At 37.4% G+C, this 18,091-nt stretch overlaps 1 protein-coding gene across 6 annotated transcripts in view; it reads right to left on the bottom strand.

Annotated features, from left to right (window-relative positions):
* Positions 1–18,091, bottom strand: part of NCAPH (non-SMC condensin I complex subunit H) — a 45,022-nt gene that overhangs the window by 16,767 nt on the left and 10,164 nt on the right. For all 6 annotated transcript variants that reach the window (XM_069075614.1, XM_069075619.1, XM_069075615.1 and 3 more), the window contains 3 exons: positions 9,649–9,838; positions 7,197–7,288; positions 5,179–5,378 (listed from right to left, as the gene is read on the bottom strand). In XM_069075614.1, the coding sequence (XP_068931715.1) occupies positions 5,179–5,378; positions 7,197–7,288; positions 9,649–9,838 (482 nt within the window). The remainder of the gene's footprint in view (positions 1–5,178; positions 5,379–7,196; positions 7,289–9,648; positions 9,839–18,091) is intronic.

Below are 18,091 nucleotides of genomic sequence, written 5' to 3'. Positions count from 1 at the left end.
TGGCAGCAAGTTAGAGAGTACTCTAGACTAGGAGCCAAGACATCAAGGCTCTACCATTAACTACACTGTGTGACTACATACATAGGTCACTTCATTTCTTGGGGTCTCAGTTTTCTCCTCTGTAAAATGAAGGGACTAGGTTTAATTAGCTTTGAGGTTACCTTAAAAGTTTAAATTTTTGTTAAAACTTTTTCTTTGTATAAAATTTGTTGTAACTAGTTCCACATAGGAGAATTGCTGTGGAATAATACAAGGGCTCAGAAACAGTTTTCTCACATAGAAAACATATTTATAATGATATTTATGACAATGGGATTTTGCCAGAATTCCAGGTATACCCAACTCAAAATCCAATGTTCTCCATTATACTGCACTGCATCTCAGTCACATAAATTTAAGGTGGTTCTTATTATTTAATAGTTTTAGTTGTTTTCCATTTTTAATTTGAAAAGGAGATAAATGGGAGTAAATTATTTCTCTAAAACAAATAAAAACAAACAAAAAACACAAAATTTAAAAAAAAACCTCCCCTCTTCTCAAACTTTCATTTAAATTAAATTGCTTTTACTCTTCTATAGTTCTGTATTTTTCTGCAGGTCAGTGGGTCTCAATAGAAAAACAGGATCGCCAGGCACTGCTATATCCCTCATGGATACTTAGTTTACCGATACAAAAGTGGTGCAATACTGATAATAACCTTCATTTCTTATGCCTGTTACATTTTTGAGTATATTTGGATTTCATTACTTCCAAACAGGTAAGTTTTCCTATCATCGAAGAAAACCATAGCTTCCAGGAATAAGGAATTGACAGTTCCACTGCACTGAGCTCTGGTCAGACCATCTCTAGAATATTGTATTCATTTCCAGCCACCACTATTTAGGGAGAATACTGATAAGCTAGGAAGTGTTCCAAAAAGGAGGAACCCAGATGGTGAAAGGCCTTGAGTTTGTGCCATTTTAATATCTGAAGAAACTAGGGAAATTAGCTAGAAGAAAATGAGATTTAGCAGGGACATGCTCACTGTCCTCAAATATCCAAAAGGCTGTCATGTGGGAAAAGGCTTAGATTTGTTCTATTTAGTTCTAACGACAGAAATAAGAGCAGTAGGGATAAGCTGCTAAGAAGCAAACTTAGGTTCCATTTGAGGAAAAACTACCTAACGATGAGAACTGTTCCAAAGTGGGCTGCCTTGGGTGAGTGCCTTTCACTGAGATAAACTGGCCTTTTCTCTGATATGAAGAAATGAGGATTCTTTTTCAATTATGGGTTGCATTAGGGGACTTCCAAGGTCCTTTCAACTCTGAAATTCTATGATTCATTTAATTTTGACTACCTGAAAGAATTAGATCAAGTAAAAGCAAGCAAAAGATGAGCGAATAATAAGGAGCCAATTGGTCATCACTAGTGCACCTATTCATTTTACTACATGGTCCTCTTAAAGATGTGTTCCTGGGGACCAAGTTCACAAAATTATACAAAATGTGGTGCAAATACCTACAGTCTCATGGAATCAGAAAGCTTGTCAGGCACTTGAACATCTTATTATCATATTAGGAAGTGATCATGTTGAAAATGAGTACCTGTTCACATTTCTGAAATAAAATACTGTAAAGCTATGCTTTTATTCACCTATTTACTGACTCATCCTTTGACATTCACAATTTTCCATTTTGGTATTCCCTTATTTCCCTACCACCTTGAACAAAGTTTATACTTAAATAATGAAGGAATTCAGATGTAAATTCCTAGAGGGTAAGGGTGAATTTAAGTACTTTTGTCCTTACTCTAGTTCAGGACCACATGAAGTTAGGTGCTTAATAAATGCTTTCTGTGATAACATATATGATGATCCTCCTTTTAGAACTAACTGTCCACTTTCCACCTGCAGCTCTTCTTGGTTTGAACTCCATGGAACATGACACCCCCATACAACGTCCTCCCATCCCACCCTCTTCAAGCTTCTGTTTTGCATTGTTTTCCCTCACTAGATTGAAAGCTTCTTGAGGGCAAGGACCTTCTGTTTCTTATTTGTATCTCCAGCAAGAAACAGAAAGAAGGTCCCTGCCCTAGCATAGTGGCTGGCACATAGCAGGCATTTAATAAATGTTCATTGAATTGAATTAGGAAACACTTTTTTAAAAGAATTTTCAGGGGCCTAGGGACAGCTAGGGATGCCATGCATCCCCTGAAAGAGGTTAAAGATTCAGGACGAAATTGAAACATATTTTGGACATAAACCACATGGAAATATGTATGCTTGACTATGAATATTTGTTAAAGGGGTTTTGTTTTTCTTTTCCAATGAAGGAGAGGTGGGAGGGTTAAGAAACTAGATTTGCTAATTGAAAAAAATTTAATTTAAATTTTTAAAAAATTGGTCAATAGGGGCAGCTAGGTGGCACAGTGAATAGAACAGTGGCCCTGGAGTCAGGAGGACCTAAATTCAAATCCGGCCTCAGACACTTGACACAACTATTAGCCGTGTGACTTTGGGCAAGTCACTTAACCCCAATTGCCCTCCAAAAAAAGAAAATAAATAAAAATTGGTCAATAAAGGAATCAAATCTAAAACTTTAGACTCATTGGCACTATAAACATCACCTAAGCTGATTAGGAACCACATTTTTTAGAAAATCATTTTGACAATTGTGGGAGGATGGATTGGAAAGGAGAGTGAGGCAGGGATACCAGTCAGAGGCTATTGCAATTGTCTAGGAATGAAAGATGAGAATCTGTCCTAGGGAAAAAGCTATGTAAATGGAAAGAAGAAGACAGATGCAAGAGACTGAGGAAACAGAAATTACAAGATTTTGCAACTAATTAGATGTGTAGTTGAGTGAGTTGAAACCCTAAGTCACCAACACCATCCTACTACCATTTAATAAGTGGCACTAAAGGAAGTCATGAAACCGTGCTAAGTGGGTCCATTACACAATGATGCTATCTAGCCTCAAATGAATCCCACCCTTCCCAATTCCTTGCCTAGAACAGTTTCTTTAAATCTCAGCCTGAAAAAAAAAAAAGTAAAAAAATCTCAGCCTATTGAAGAGAACTTCTTTCAAGACTAAGCACTGGTGACATCCTCCTTGAAATTTTCCCCAATTCCGCCTGCATAAAGTAATCTTTCCCTCATATTTCTTATGGTATTTTGTCTAGACCCCTCCCTCTGCCCTTATCAAATTCTAGCCTATCATAATTTTATGTGGCTATAGGTCTTATCTAATCATACCAACTCAACTATAAGCTTCTTGAGAGTAGGAACTGTCTAGTTTTCCTTTCTGTATCCTCAGTGCCTGCAGCTTGGATTACATTCATTTCAATCCAATTCAACAAATATTCATTAAGTACCTACTATTACCAGGTAGTATGTTAGACTCCGGGAATACAAAGACAAAAATTAAACAGTACTTGCCCTCAAGCTGCTTACACTCTACTGGGGGCCAAACACTTGGCAAAGAAAAAAAAAACAAATACACCAAAACAATAACAACCAAAAAACTTGGGAGGGATTAAACAACAACAAACTTGGGGAGTCCATCAGGTAAGAGATAAAAATAACTGGGCACTAGAAACAACATTTACAACCTCAGATAGCTATATTCCAATGCACAAAGTGTGGGTAATGAACAAAGTGAACATGAGATTTTCTTTTAAAGAATAAAATATAACCCTCATGGATATCACCAAAATTTGTTGGCATTGTGCTCACTACTTATAATAAAAGGATATATGTTTTTCCAAAAGAAAAGATCATATGGGGCAGCTAGGTGGTACAGTGAATACAACACCAGCCCTGGAGTCAGTAGGACCTGAGTTCAAATCTGGCCTCAGACAGTTAATACACACAAAAAAACTGGCCATGTGACCTTGGGCAAGTCACTTAACCCCAAAAGCCCTACTTTCTCCCCTCCAAAAAAAAAAGATCATATAGAAGAGACAGAGTAAAGGTACTACCTATCAAAAAGATGTATCTCTATCTGTGTAGAAATCTACAGACCTGAGGGGAAAAGCAGGATAGAGTACACTCTGTGGAAAAGAGAAAGAAAAGTGGTATTATGGAAGTATACTACAGAATGTTTAATCTGATGGAAGATGTAGATAGTGCTTTCCTGATACAGATCACAAAACTGCCATAGTGATGCCACTATAGTGATGTGGGGCAGCTTCAACTAAACAGACCTCTGTTAAATGTCTTACTCTATAAAGCAGAGTATGATCAACTCTTAATATGACTCATTGATAATTTCACCTTTCAAAAGGAAGTGGAAGCACTGAAGGCAGAGTAGAACTCAGAATTTTTGACCTAGGACAAGAGACAAGTCTCTGCTCTCAAGGATATCACATTCTACCAGAGGATATACAACATGTAAACAAAGAAATACATAATTTGAGGCTGAGGAAAACACTAAAAGGATCACAAAAGGCTTCCCATTGGTGGTAATACATAAGTTAAGCCTTGACGGGATGGAGCTAGGAATCCTAAGGGGTGAAGATAAGGAGGTAGTATTTTTCAGGAATAAGGACAACTCATACAAAAATCACGGAAGTAGGAGGCAAAATGCTGAATTTAAGTAACAACAAGTTTGGCTGAAACAGAGTATATGAAGAGAAATAACGTGAAACAAACTCTGGCTTTAAATGCCAGGAGTTTTATTTTACCCTTGAGGTCACAGGGAACCACTGAAGGTTCTTAATCAAGCGAATTACATGATCAACTTAGGAAAACTATTTCGGCAGTTGCGTGAAGACCTTTAGGGTTCCTTCCATCTCTAAGTTAGATTGTCCCACATTCTAGCCTTTGGGGGCAGCTACTTCACCAAAATGACTGATGAACTGTGTCCCATGGATTGCTTTTTCCCTCCCCGATAGCTGTTTGTCTCATTCAATCAAGTATAAGCTTTGTATGTTCACAATATGTGAAGGAGTTGTTCTTTATAAGGATAGTGCTGTCTTTCACAGATAAAGTTCAGAGCAACTTCCCACCAATCTAAGCTGAGTATTATTGAAAAGTAAAAAATTCCAAACCAGCACTATCTGAAATATAGTATACCATCTCCCATCAAAATATGGCTGGAGTCAAATATCCCCAAAGAAAATCTACTAAAAACTGATGTGACAAGCTCACACAAAAAAATTTTCCTTTGCTCTAAAAGTTTACTTTTTCTTTAATTTTACCTGGAATTTTGGAATTCAGAAGACTTCTGGCAACTTCTGAATTCCTGATCCCCTCCTACTGTTTGATCATGCATGTCTGCATCAAAATCATCTTCCACAGGCACACCAGCACACTCCTCATCATCACTATCTTCAGTCTCAGAATTAACATCAAATACCTGATCGCTCTTCTTAAGCTTGTCCACCAGAACTGACAAAGACTAAAAAGAACAGAAGGAATATATCAACACTTGGGATTCTTAACCTTTTTTGTGTCATGGACTTCTATAGCAGTCTGGTGAAACCCATGGATCTCTTTTCAGAATACTGTTTTGTTGTTTTTTTAAATTCATAATGAGAGGAAATGGCAATTTCAGTAATAAAAGATAAAAGGGTGAAAATTAATGTGTAATACTTTCCCCATCCAAGTTCATAGCCCTCCTCGATTCTCCCCCCTCACCCCCTACCCCCCTCCCCGAAAAAAACTATCCATAGATTCCCAAAAGGTCTATGGACTCTTGGTTAAGAATCCCTGATCAAAATATGCAATAATTGATTAGAGAAATGCAAATTATATGCAAACATATTTACAGCAGTTCTTTCTGAGGTGACAAAGAATTGTAAATTGAGGGGATGCCCATCAACTGGGGAAGAGCTAAACAAGTGGTGGTCTACGATCGTGATGGAATACTATTGTGCCCTAAGAAATTATGAGCAAGGTGTTTTCAGAAAAACCTGGGAAGGCTTATATGAACTGATACAAAGTAAAGTGAGCAGAACCAGAACAACATTGTATACAGTAATAGCAATATTGTACGATGATCACCTGTGAATGACTTAGCTATTCTCAGCAATACAAGCCAATTCCAAAGGACTTATGATGAAAAATGCTTCCACCACCCAGAGGAAAAACTGATGGAGTCTGAATGCAGATCAAAGCACACTTTTTTTAAACTTTATTTTTCTTGACTGTTTAGTGGTTTGCTGTTTGTCTGGGGGGGTTTTTGGGGGGAAGGGTCTGGTGGGGTTTTTTTGCAATATGTCTAAGATGGAAATATGTTTTGCATCACTGCACATTTATAATCTATATCAAATTGCTTGCTTTCTCAAGAAGTGAGACAACATGGAACTCAAATTTTTTTTTAAAAGAATGTTAAAAATGTTTACATGTAATTGAGAAAAAAACAGAGAAAAAAAAGAACTCCTATCATGTGACCTAGTCACTCTTTTCTCAGTGAGCTGATAATTATTTTTTCAACAGACTCACTATATCTTCTCATTTTAAGATTTCAGTTAAAAATCCTATTCTTTTCCTACATCTTAATTACTCTATTGCTCTCTTTGTACCACTGTCCCACCCCTACTTCCAAGCCCAGCATTCTTGCCATAAATAAAGAGCTGAGGAAGTTTATAAGGCATAATACAGAATGGAGCTGTACTGTTGCCAGGCACATAATGTAGAACATGAAACAGGAATTCAAATCCACAAACTACATGTTTTAGGGAAAACAATTTTCCATGGAGACCATTTGTTTTCTTAATTTTAATGAGAAGGCTAAAGAGGCCAAGCTAAAAATAAACAAAGGAAAGCTTTACACATCATGATTTCTCAGGAAACTCTGTGCCAAGGGACATAACCTCAAAGAGCAGGAAATTCCTGAAGCTTACAGAGCAGCCTCAGAGCACAGAGGCTATTGGGTAATCAGCAACAGAGAGTTAATCCTACTAAGGCTTCACTTAAGTGGGGCCACCTCACCACCATGAAGCAGAGGAGAAAAGATAATGAGAAAAATTCCAGAATTCATTTCATTTTATAATAACAGAGCATTTGTGTTACCCTTCAGGATTTTGCTCCTGCAAACGTGCCAAAGGAAATATTTTCCCTACAACTGGTTAAATAAGAATGAGTTTCAGAGTTTTGGTTCCCATCTGACTGAACTAATCTTGGGACACTGAGAATGCTGGGCACATTCAACCAAACCACAAATACATGCTCTGGGACTCACCCAGAGCAATTATACCAAAAGTTGACTCTATACCTCAGTAAGAGCGTCATTGTCCCACTTAGAAAACTGGAACTCAGCCAGCGAAGGGCAAATCTGGCGCTCCTCCACACATTGCAGCAGGGCAGCTGGCGGGAAGATCACAGGGATTCAAAGTCAGATAAATTACTTTCCTCATCTATTTCAAATAAATGTCAAAATGAAAATGATACACTCATTATATTCTGGCTGAGGGCATTGTATCAAAGTTACCAACAAAGGTGGCTAAAAGCCAGCTTTGTGTATTTTTAGTCTGCTGGAACTGGCCTTTTGCAATGAGCACGTGTACACATTCTCTGGAGGGGAGGTTTATGCACTACTCTCAGAAAGCACTCTCAAGCAAGACTTTTTCCTCCAAATAACTTGTAAGCTCTACAATGGAACTAGAGAACCTAAAAGCACGCTTTAGGAATTTGTAGCCAATCCTAAAATACTATTTTTTATCTTAAATCAGCTGAAGTCTGCCTACCTCAGAAGGAAATATGAGATACCCACATTTACAATGAATACTTGCAGATAATTTGTTTGAACAGGAGTCACGCCTTAGAAAAGAGACACAAACAAGAAAAAGGCATATTCTAAGTAAAGGGCCTCTACCTATTGGGTAGTCCCCAGTAGGGGGGAAAATGTCATGGCATATTACACAAATTTTATGCACAGTGTAAATGTGAACCAAGGGACTGATTTGCAACTCAAGTGCCTGTCTGGTGGGTACCTTTCTACAAGATACCTCTGGCTTATAACTACCACATCCCCAAGACAGGCCCATCTAACATAAAAGTGTACAATGCAGTTTCAACTATTAAGCTCAGGAGATCTTTTCCCTACCCTACAAATGCCAAGGAACGCCAGGGGGAGGGTGATGGGTAGAGAAGAGCGTGATCTTCCAGTATGATTGGAGAATCGACAAGAAATTAAGGGGATCTTCAGAAGATGTCAGTCAGTTTTTGGGTCTCTGTGAGAATTCTGACTGGCAAAAGGGGAGTCCCAAAAAAAAGTGAACTAAATTACCCCGGAGATGTTCGAGTCTCATTTCTTCCAAATCTCCTGCACTGACTGGCAAACATTCAGATATAAACAAACTTTTCCAGGTAGCCACCTATATCTTGAGGCCCTTATTCAAAGGTCAAACTCTAAAGTTCTACAGTTATCTGAAGGTTCTACGATACAAATATGGAAATTAATCCCTAAGAAGTTGTGGAATTAGTACTTTAAGCTTTATTGTTGTGCTTCTGGAGATCTGAATATCAGTGCTAGGACACATGGGTAGGATAGGTTTTGCTAACCTGAAAAAAATATAAGTAGGAAAAAATTATTTTTTCCCCATGGGAAACTTTGCATTCGTCAGCACCAACAGAAGTACTATACTATTTGCTGTAATCAATTATTCATATTATTTTCTGCTTTCTTAGAACATCCCAATATCTACCTCCTCCACAGCTGGTGGGTCTCTGTAATTCCATTTTGTATAACTCCATTATCTCCCAACTCTGTACCTCTCCATTTGTCATGTCTAAACCCATTTAATTTTTATCCTTCCTGGGGTATAAAAATACCTAGCTGTGTACAGTTGGATAAGAAACTTCTTCATAGTACTCCTTTCTATGCTGAAACATACTGTTCTTTGTGGTAAGTAATAAAGTCATGTTTTGATTAAGTTAGAAATTGCTATGCTCTGAGTGATTCTGGTTTATAATGAACATTGGTATCAAGTTGCAATGAATATCAAACCATTCACTGCAATTGTTTGAGGCTTGATTTGCTAGGGGAAAAAAATCTGTGATTTGACTAACCATTCCTTTGGGGTCCTTACAATACTTGATGCAAACAAGATAGATAATTTAATGCAGGTTCTCTGATCCTCCACAGAGGCCACAGCAGTACTAGTGGCACAGAGATAACAACAACTATTGACATCTGTATAGCACTTTACAGTCTAATAAAGCACTTTAACTTACCATATTATCCATTTGATTCTCACAAACAGTAACAGCTGATATTTATTTGTCACTTTAAGACTACAAAAGGGGGCGGCCAGGTAGCACAGCGAGTAAGAGCACCGGCTCCAGTGTTGAGAAGACCTGGAGATCGAATCCCGGGCTCAGACACTTAGCACCCACCCAGAAACACCTGGCCGTGTAACCTTGAGCAAGTTACTTAACCCCGATTGCTTTAAAAAAAATTAAAAAAAAAAAAAGACTACAAAGGACTTTACATAATTATTGAATTTAAGCCTCACAACAACCCTGTGAGGTGAGTAGGGCAAGTATTTTTTCCATTTTACAGATGAAGAAATTAGAGCCCAAAGAATTTAAAAACAACTTGCCCAAGGTCACAAAGCTAATAAAGTGGCAGGATTTTAATTCCAAGTGCTTGGAATCAGTTTTGTTTGTGACTTAAATACTCTTGTTGGGGGCAGTATTTGCACAGAAAGGATATTTGTACCTACTCTTCAAATCTGCTACTTCCACTGACCCCAAAGCTGGGAACTTGAGAGGCTCTGCAGTGGAGAGAGGCCGGACATCAGAATGAAAGAGGAGTTCACTCCTATAGTCAGAACAGTGAAGACTAGAGAGAAATACCCCAGCAGTGCTACACTCATCAAATGAGGCAGCTGTCTTCTGAAACATGGGATCAATCTGAGGGCAAATAGAAAAGGTATAATAATATGGTTAAGAAACAAACAGTGTTGACAAGACAAAATCATAGTAAAACCTCATTCATTTGGAAATCGCTCAAATCTGGACTTAAATACTTTGGTCACATAATAATGAAAAGATAGGACTCACTGAAAAAGACCCTGATGTTGGGAAAGACTGAAGGCAAAAGAGGACAGCAGAGGATGAGATGAATAGATAGTATCATAGAAGCAATGAACATGAGCTTGGAAATTGTGGAGGACAGAAGTGCTATGGTCCATGGAGTCACAAAAAGTCAGATACAACTGAACAACAACAACATATCTGGACAGGGTTTGGGTTAAGGTTCACCTTGGCACTCTGAAAGAAATAAATTTGCAAACTAACACAGGTAAAATGCCTTCCAAACAAATATCATTTAAAAAATTTAAAAGGGTCTAACAAAGCTATTTCTACGCTCAGGCAAATACCAATAGTAACACTGTGTAATTTTTCAATCTGGTTCTATAATAGATAAAATCTATGCAATAAATGCTTTCTCAATTCTTTATACAGGTAACAATAATCCCATTTCAAATTAGACCATTAGATCAAATTATGCCATTCTATGGAATAAGTTGTTTCTGGGTTTAAGACTTCATTCTAACACTTCTTTACCAATGCTGTTACAATAAATTCTACTGAATGAAAAATCTATAAAGTTCTGCAAATCTCCATAAAAAAAGATATTATCCAATACAAGAGGAAATAAAAAAGGAGCCCAAGTAAGATGTGGAAGATTCAGTAGGGCTAAGAACTTAGAAATAAATGAATAGGAAAAACAATTCTGATGGGGGAACAAAACACAGAGATGGAAAGAAAGGAAATCTAAATAGATCAATATAGAGGCATAAGGAATTCAATGACCAAGGCTATTTTCAAAAGGTCCATGCTTCAGAAGGCAGAAGCAAGTACAAATTACAGAAGATTAATACAAAAGGATTACAAAATCCTTAAAAGCTTCAAGAGCAAAGCTCAAAATGAATGGATGCTAATGAGAAAGTATTAAGATAACAAAAAAGGATTTTAAGTTATACTGGGGAAAAGAAAACGTTCCAAAAAGGGACAGGCCCACTGCTCCTAGTAGAAAGGATGTGAACTGAGGGAAAGCAGAACAACTCCACTTTCATTTCTCTTCTGTCCAAGAGAATGACCCACAGTGTAGCACAGAGTAGGTGCTCAATAAATGACTGATTAACTGAATTGGACAGAACAAAAAAGGCTCCATGCTTTGATGAATGTCAGTCACCAGGTCAGGCAAAGGTGCATCCTAAGGTACTGAAAGAATGAGTCAATTTTCTCGCTTAGACAATGGCAGTTATTTGTGAAAGATCTTGGAAAATGAGAGAGGTACTACAGAACTGAAAGACAAATGTTGTTGATTTGGAAAAAGAGCAATTGGGTTTGAATCACTGCTCTGCTACTGACTACTCTGAGCAATGCACTTACTCTCTCTAACTTCCTCTTCCATAAAATGACGGAGTTGGAAAAGATAATTTTTCAAAATCCATTCTTGCTATGAATCTATAATCTTGAGATTCCCAAGACAGATGCAAATATATTAGAGTTGAGAAAAGAGGGAAGGAGGTAAAGACCAAGAACAAGAAATAGTAGGGAAATAACAGAAATATAATTCAGGGAGTTAAGCAAAATACACATAAAAAATTTGGGTTGTAAGAGAATTAGGGTACCAAGCATAGAAAGAATAATGACAAATAATGATAATAACAGCAACAAAAGACACTTATATACCACTTTATACTTTATAACATACCTAAACCAAGGCACGCAGTTTAGGCATGACTGTCCTCATGTAACAGGTGTGAAAACTGAGGCATGAAGAAATTATTTGCTCATAGAAATACAGCTAGTAAGTGACAGAACCAAAATATGAACCCATGTCTCTGGACTCTAAATCTAGTGTTTGTTTGTTTGTTTGTTTCCCAATACAATTTGCTGGAAAGAGGAAATGGAAAGGAAAAACAAGTGTAAGTGTCTAAACATAGAAACAAAATGAGACCAGATCTAGTAGGTGGGAGAGTAAAAGTTGTAGGAGATGGAGGGATGGGCTCCAGTAAGGTCAAGATAATGTCCTTAAATTCCAGGGAGCTGTAGCACTCCCAAGAACACAGTAAAAATGGAGAAAAGGAACTTGAAAACAATGAAGGTGCCTTGGATTTTAGAGAGCATCTTTCTGCTACCTTAGTGCCCATCCTACTTTTCTAGCTGCCTGTGGTATATGAATATCCCACTGCCACTTCAAACTCAAACTCATCATCTCCTCCTATTCCTCCAAAACCAGGTCCTCCTCCTGACATTCCTATTAATGGGAGATGGATAAGAACACACATCACACCCGGCTATCTGCTTTGTTATCAGCACTGGGTTCTCCTTGTCAAGCACAGCTGCAACTACAGCTACACCTTGGAGTGAGGGACAGGAGATGACGACTTCACCAGCCTCAGAATCTAAATCCTGAGGTTCCAGTGTAAATTTTAGTTAAAGTTGATAAGGGTATCTTCCCAGTAAGGGTGGGTGACAAGGGAGGAAAGGAATGAATCTGGAATTCAAAGTTTTAAAATCAAATATTCAAATATAAATATATATATATACACACTATTTTACATGTAATTGAGAAATGAGATATACAGGCACTGGGGCATAGAGATCCACTGGAAAAGTCGAAAGGGGTATGGGAGAAAATATGGGAGAGAGCAGATTGGAGGAGGGGATATCCTGTGGGACTGCTATTTTGGGGCGGTGGGTAGGGGAAAAACGGGGAGAAAATTTGTAACTCAAAATCTGGCAGAAATGAATGATGTAAAACAGAAGTTAATAAAGCATTTGAAAAAAAAAAAGTTGATGAGGGGACAAGCCAGAATTAAGCAGCTAAGCCGGGGAGGAAGAAGTCCTCTTAAAAACCATGTCTGTTTTGTTATATACTGCCCTCTTAATAACCATGTCTGTTTTGTTATATACTGCCTCTATCTACAATGAATCTACAAGGTTCTGGAAAGCAATATCCCTTTGACTCTGAGATTCCAGGCCTAGGTATATATGCTAAGGGGATCAAAGATAAAAAGAAAGGCCCAATACACACCAAAACATTTATAGCATCTCTTTTCACAATAGCAAAGAATTGGAAGCAAGTAACTGCACATTTGTTGAGGGACAACTAAACAAACTGTGATACATAAATGGAATGAAATTTTATTTCAAGGTAAGAAATGATGAATATAAAGAATACAGAAAAACATGGGAAGATATGAACTGATACAAAGGGAAGCAAAATCAGGAAAACAATATACACAATGACTACAATAACGTATGCGGAAAGAACGACAACAAAAGGAAACTGAATAATAAGCAACTATAATAAAGCTTGCCTGAAGAGGAAGAAATGCACTTCCCTACCTTGAGGGAGGTGGAAGACTACAGGTGTGGAATGCTGTCAAACTAGCTAAGCCTAGTTGCACTGACCTGCTTTTTCTCCCATTTCTTTTTTATTCTTTGTTTCAAGAAATGGGTCTCCAGGAAGAAGATATACTTGGAGATATAAAAACAAAAACTATCACTAAAAAATTTTAAAGAAACAAAATGGGGGCACCTAGGTGGTGCAGAGAACAGAGCACCAACCCTGGACTCAGGAGGACCTGAGTTCAAATCCAGCCTCAGACACTTAACACTTACTAGCCATGTGACCATGGGCAAGTCACTTAACCCCAATTGCCCTGCCTTCCCCCTGCAAAACAAACAAACAAAATGCAAGGTTTGTAAGCCATAATAACACAGAGACAGTATAAGTATTACTAATCTCATTGTAGAGATGAGGAAATTGAACCAAGAGAGGTTAAGTAACTTGTCAAGGGTCACATAGTGGCTGAGGTGGGACAACAACCCTGCTAACTTGTCTCCTAGCCTTATGCTTTTCTCAAAGCATTATACTACCCAATAGAGAGTTAGAAGTAGAAGAAATATTACAGCTCATCGAACTTCCTCACTTTGCAAATAAGGAAACTAAGGCCCCAAAAGGTCATGCAGCTTGCCCAAAGCAACAAAAGTAGTACAGTGGCAGTCCTAGGATTATAAACCAGGTCCTTGTTTGACTACAAATTCAATGCTTTTTTTTACTGCACCATGCTGTCTCCCCTAAACTACTTTCTGAGACCAAACAGCAACTGTCCTTCAATTCCCTTTATCCTTTCCCATTGCCCAAAACTGAGGACTCAGCCATAGGTCCAAACCATTCACTGAAATGACCACTAATAAACCAAAAAAATCCAACTGCAGACATTTACTAGTTGTATGACCCGAGTTAAGTCACTTTAACTGCTGTCTGCCTCAGTTTCCTCATGTGTAAAATGTGAAAGGGAAAAGAGGGAAGAGAATAAGCATTTATATAATGCCTACTATTTGCCAGGCACTGTTCTAAGTACTTAATAAATATCTCATTTGGTCCTCAGAACAATCCTGTGTGTAGGTGATGCTACTATCCAGTTGAAGAAACTGGGGCAGATTAGGCACACGAGATTCAGAAGTCAACGACTATAGTAATATTTTGTTTGATAAACCCCCAGACCCTGGTTTTTGGGATAAGAACTCACTATTTGACAAAAACTACTGGGAAAACTGGAATGTAGTATGGCAGAAACTGGGCATAGACCATTATCTAACACCATATACCAAAATCAAGTCTAAATGGGTGCATGATCTAGGTATAAAGGTTGATACTGTAAGCAGTCTCCAAAAACAAGAAATAGTTTACCTATCAGACTTGTGGAGAGGGAAAGACTTTATGACTAAACAAGAACTAGAGAACATTATAAAATGTAAAATGGATAATTTTGACAACATGAAATTGAAAAGCTTCTGTACAAACAAAGCCAATGTAACCAAGATTAAGAGAGGGGTGGGAAATTGGGAAGGAATCTTTACAACCTATGTCTCTCACAAAGGACTCATTTCTAAAATATACAGAGAATTGAGTCAAATTTATAAGAATACAAGTCATTCCCCAATTGATAAATGGTCAAAGGATATGAACAGGCAGTTTTCAGAGAAAGAAATTAAAGATATCTATAAGCACACAAAGAAATGCTCTAATTCACCATTGATTATTGAAATGCAAATCAAAACAACTCTGAGGTACCACATCTCACCAGTCAGATTGGCTAAGATGACAAAACAGGAAAACGATAAATGCTAGAGAGGATGTGGGCAAATTGGAACACTAATGCATTGCTGGTGGAGTTGTGAACTGATCCAGCCTTTCTGGAGAGCAATCTGGAATTATGCCCAAAGGGCTATAAATACTTTCATACCCTTTGATCCAGCAATACCACTCCTAGGGTTATATCCCAAAGAGATCATAGAAGTGGGAGAAAGACCCATATGTACAAAAATATTTATAGCAGCTCTTTTTGTGGTGGCAAAGAATTGGAAATTAAGGGGGTGCCCATCAATTGGGGAATGGCTGAACAAGTTGTAGTATATGCATGTCATGGAATACTATTGTGCTATAAGAAACGAGGAGCAGATGGTCTTCATATTTACCTGGAGAGGCTTATACAAACTGATGCTGAGTGAGAAGAGTAGAACCAGGAGAAATTTGTACACAATTACAGACACAACGTATGTGTGATGAGCAACTTTGATAGACTGGACTCCTCTCAGCAATGCAGTGATATAAGTCAATCCCAAAAGACTCATGATGGAGAGAATTATGTGCATCCAGAGAAAGAACTAGAAAGAACTGAGTTTATATCCAGGTAGACGCAAAATACCTGATCTTTTTCCTTCTCTTATTTGGTTTTATGTCCTCCTTGCCATTTTTCATTCCATCTGATATAATCTGTCTTTATAACCTGACTAATGTATAATGTGAAAGTATTTACAGATCCTGTACTTGACTGTATGTCGCCATGGGGGGGAGGGGGACAAAATGTGAAACTCAAGGAATTGTGGAATTGAATCCTGTAAACTAAAAGGAAACAAACAAATTTATTTTAAAAAATTAAAAGAAAAAACTGGGGCAAATGGGATTTGCCCGGGATGACACAGCTAATAAGTGTCTGAGGCTAAATTTGAACTCAGGTCTTCCTGACGTATCCCACCTAGCTGCCTCTAATAATAACAACAATATCTACTTTTCAGGGTTGGTGTAAATATAAAATAAAACAATACTTGCAAAGACCTTTGCAAACCTTGAAGTGCTATATAAATGTTAGCTGATTTATTATTATTATTTGATGAGGAGGAAAAGCAAGTTGGGCAATTTGTGCCTAAATGCGCCCTCCAGGAAAGCTCAAAGAGTTTCTTTTCATTTCCTAATTAACTGCTATTTAGATTAGGTATCAAATGCTTAACTTTAAGTCACAGAGTCTGACAAAATTTCTGAAATCTATTTATATTCCACAATCAAAATTCTGAATTCATTTGGGGAGGAGCTATTTATAATATAAACAAAGTTGTAAAGATAGAATTTAGCCTATTTAAGAAGGTAACAGTATTTTTGAGACTCACTTGCATTTAAAAATTAAAATGTTAGTTAAAAACAATTCTTGTCCAGTTCCCTCAGCCCACAAAAAATTTTCATTGCAATAGGCCCAGATCCTGTAAGAGTTGCTGAGGAGACTAGTAAGTAATACCTATGATCTGTCAATCAGTACTTTAACTCAGAATGTCATTTCCTCCAATAACTGTCAACTAGTGAAGGGCACTGACAGCCTTTTCAATTCATATTACTTAAGTGGTTGGTTCTACTGTTAATACATAAACTCATAAATAGGCAGGGCAGATGAACATTACAAGTCCAATCCAAACTCTCCAAATTTATAAAACATAGAATTTCAAACTTCAAAGGCATCTTAGTCTTGTCCAAATACCCCATGGAGGACTCTTTTCTGCAACATCACTGTTAAACTGTCCTCTTAGTCATATTTTAATTTTTCAAGTAATAAAGAACTCACAACCTTATAAGTCAATTTTTTCCATTGTTGGACAACTCTACTTATTAAAGAGTTCTTCATAATGTGCTGAAATGGGTCTTTTTATCATATTTATGCATTGGTCCCATACTATAATTCTATGGCATATTTCTTTAAAGGGCAGCTAGGTGGCGCAAAGTGGATAGAGTAATGGACCTAGAGTCAAGGAGATTCCTCTTCCAGAGTTCTAATCTGGACTCAGACACTTACTAGCTTGTAAACCTGGGCTAGTCACTTAACCCTGTTTACCTGTTTCCTCATTTGTCAAATGAGCTGGAGAAGAAAATCCACTCCAGTATCTTTACCAAGAAAATCCCAAATGGAGTCATAAAGAGTCTACCATGACTGAAAAACCGAACATTTCTGTAAAAATTTAAGTGTATATGCCCAAAGGCTATAAAACTGTGGATACCCTTTGATCTAACATTACTACTAGGTCTGTATCTCAAAGAAATCATATAAAAGGGCAAAGGACTCACATGGGCAAAAATATTTATATTAGCTCTTTTTGTATAGTAGCTCCAGGCAAAGAATTGGAAATTGAGGGGACACCCATCAAATAGGGAATGTTTGAATAAGCTGTGGTATATGAATGTAATGGAATACTATTGTTTCATAAGAAAAGGAGAGCAGGCATATTTCAGAAAAACCTGAAAAGACTTGCAAGAAATGATACTGAGTGGAGTGGAACCAGAAGAATACTGTACATAGTAACAGCAATAGTGTACAATGACTGACTTTGTTAGACTTAGCTCTTCTCAGCAATGTATTGATCTAAGACAATTCCAAAGGACTCATATGGCAAATGCTATCCACATCCAGAGAAAGAACTATGAAATCTGAATGCAGATTGAAGCATACAATTTTCTCTTTTTCGTTTGTTTTCTGGTTTTTCCCTTTTGTTCTGATACTTCTTTCACATGACTAATGTGGAAATATATTTAATATGATTGTACATGTAAAGCCTATATCCAATTGCATGCCATCTTGGGGAGGGAGGAGGGGAAATTTAGAATTCAAAATCTTATAAAAGTAAATGTTGAAAACTAAAAAGAAAGAAAGAAAATAAATTTTTAAAGTGCAGAACTTTATATTAATCCTAGATGAAATTTAACCTTACTAGTCTTGGCTCATTATTCTAGTTTACTGAGATCATGTTTCTGTTATCTAGTTTGGGATCACATACAGATTTAATAAACATCCTATCTACAAGCAGACATGGAGGGGG

The sequence above is a fragment of the Petaurus breviceps genome, unplaced genomic scaffold (genome assembly GCF_028583685.1).
Source record: "Petaurus breviceps papuanus isolate PSGF00001 unplaced genomic scaffold, PetGlider_PUasm1.0 90919, whole genome shotgun sequence".
NCBI classification, from domain to species: Eukaryota; Metazoa; Chordata; class Mammalia; order Diprotodontia; family Petauridae; genus Petaurus; species Petaurus breviceps.
This window is presented reverse-complemented; position numbering and strand designations above follow the sequence as displayed.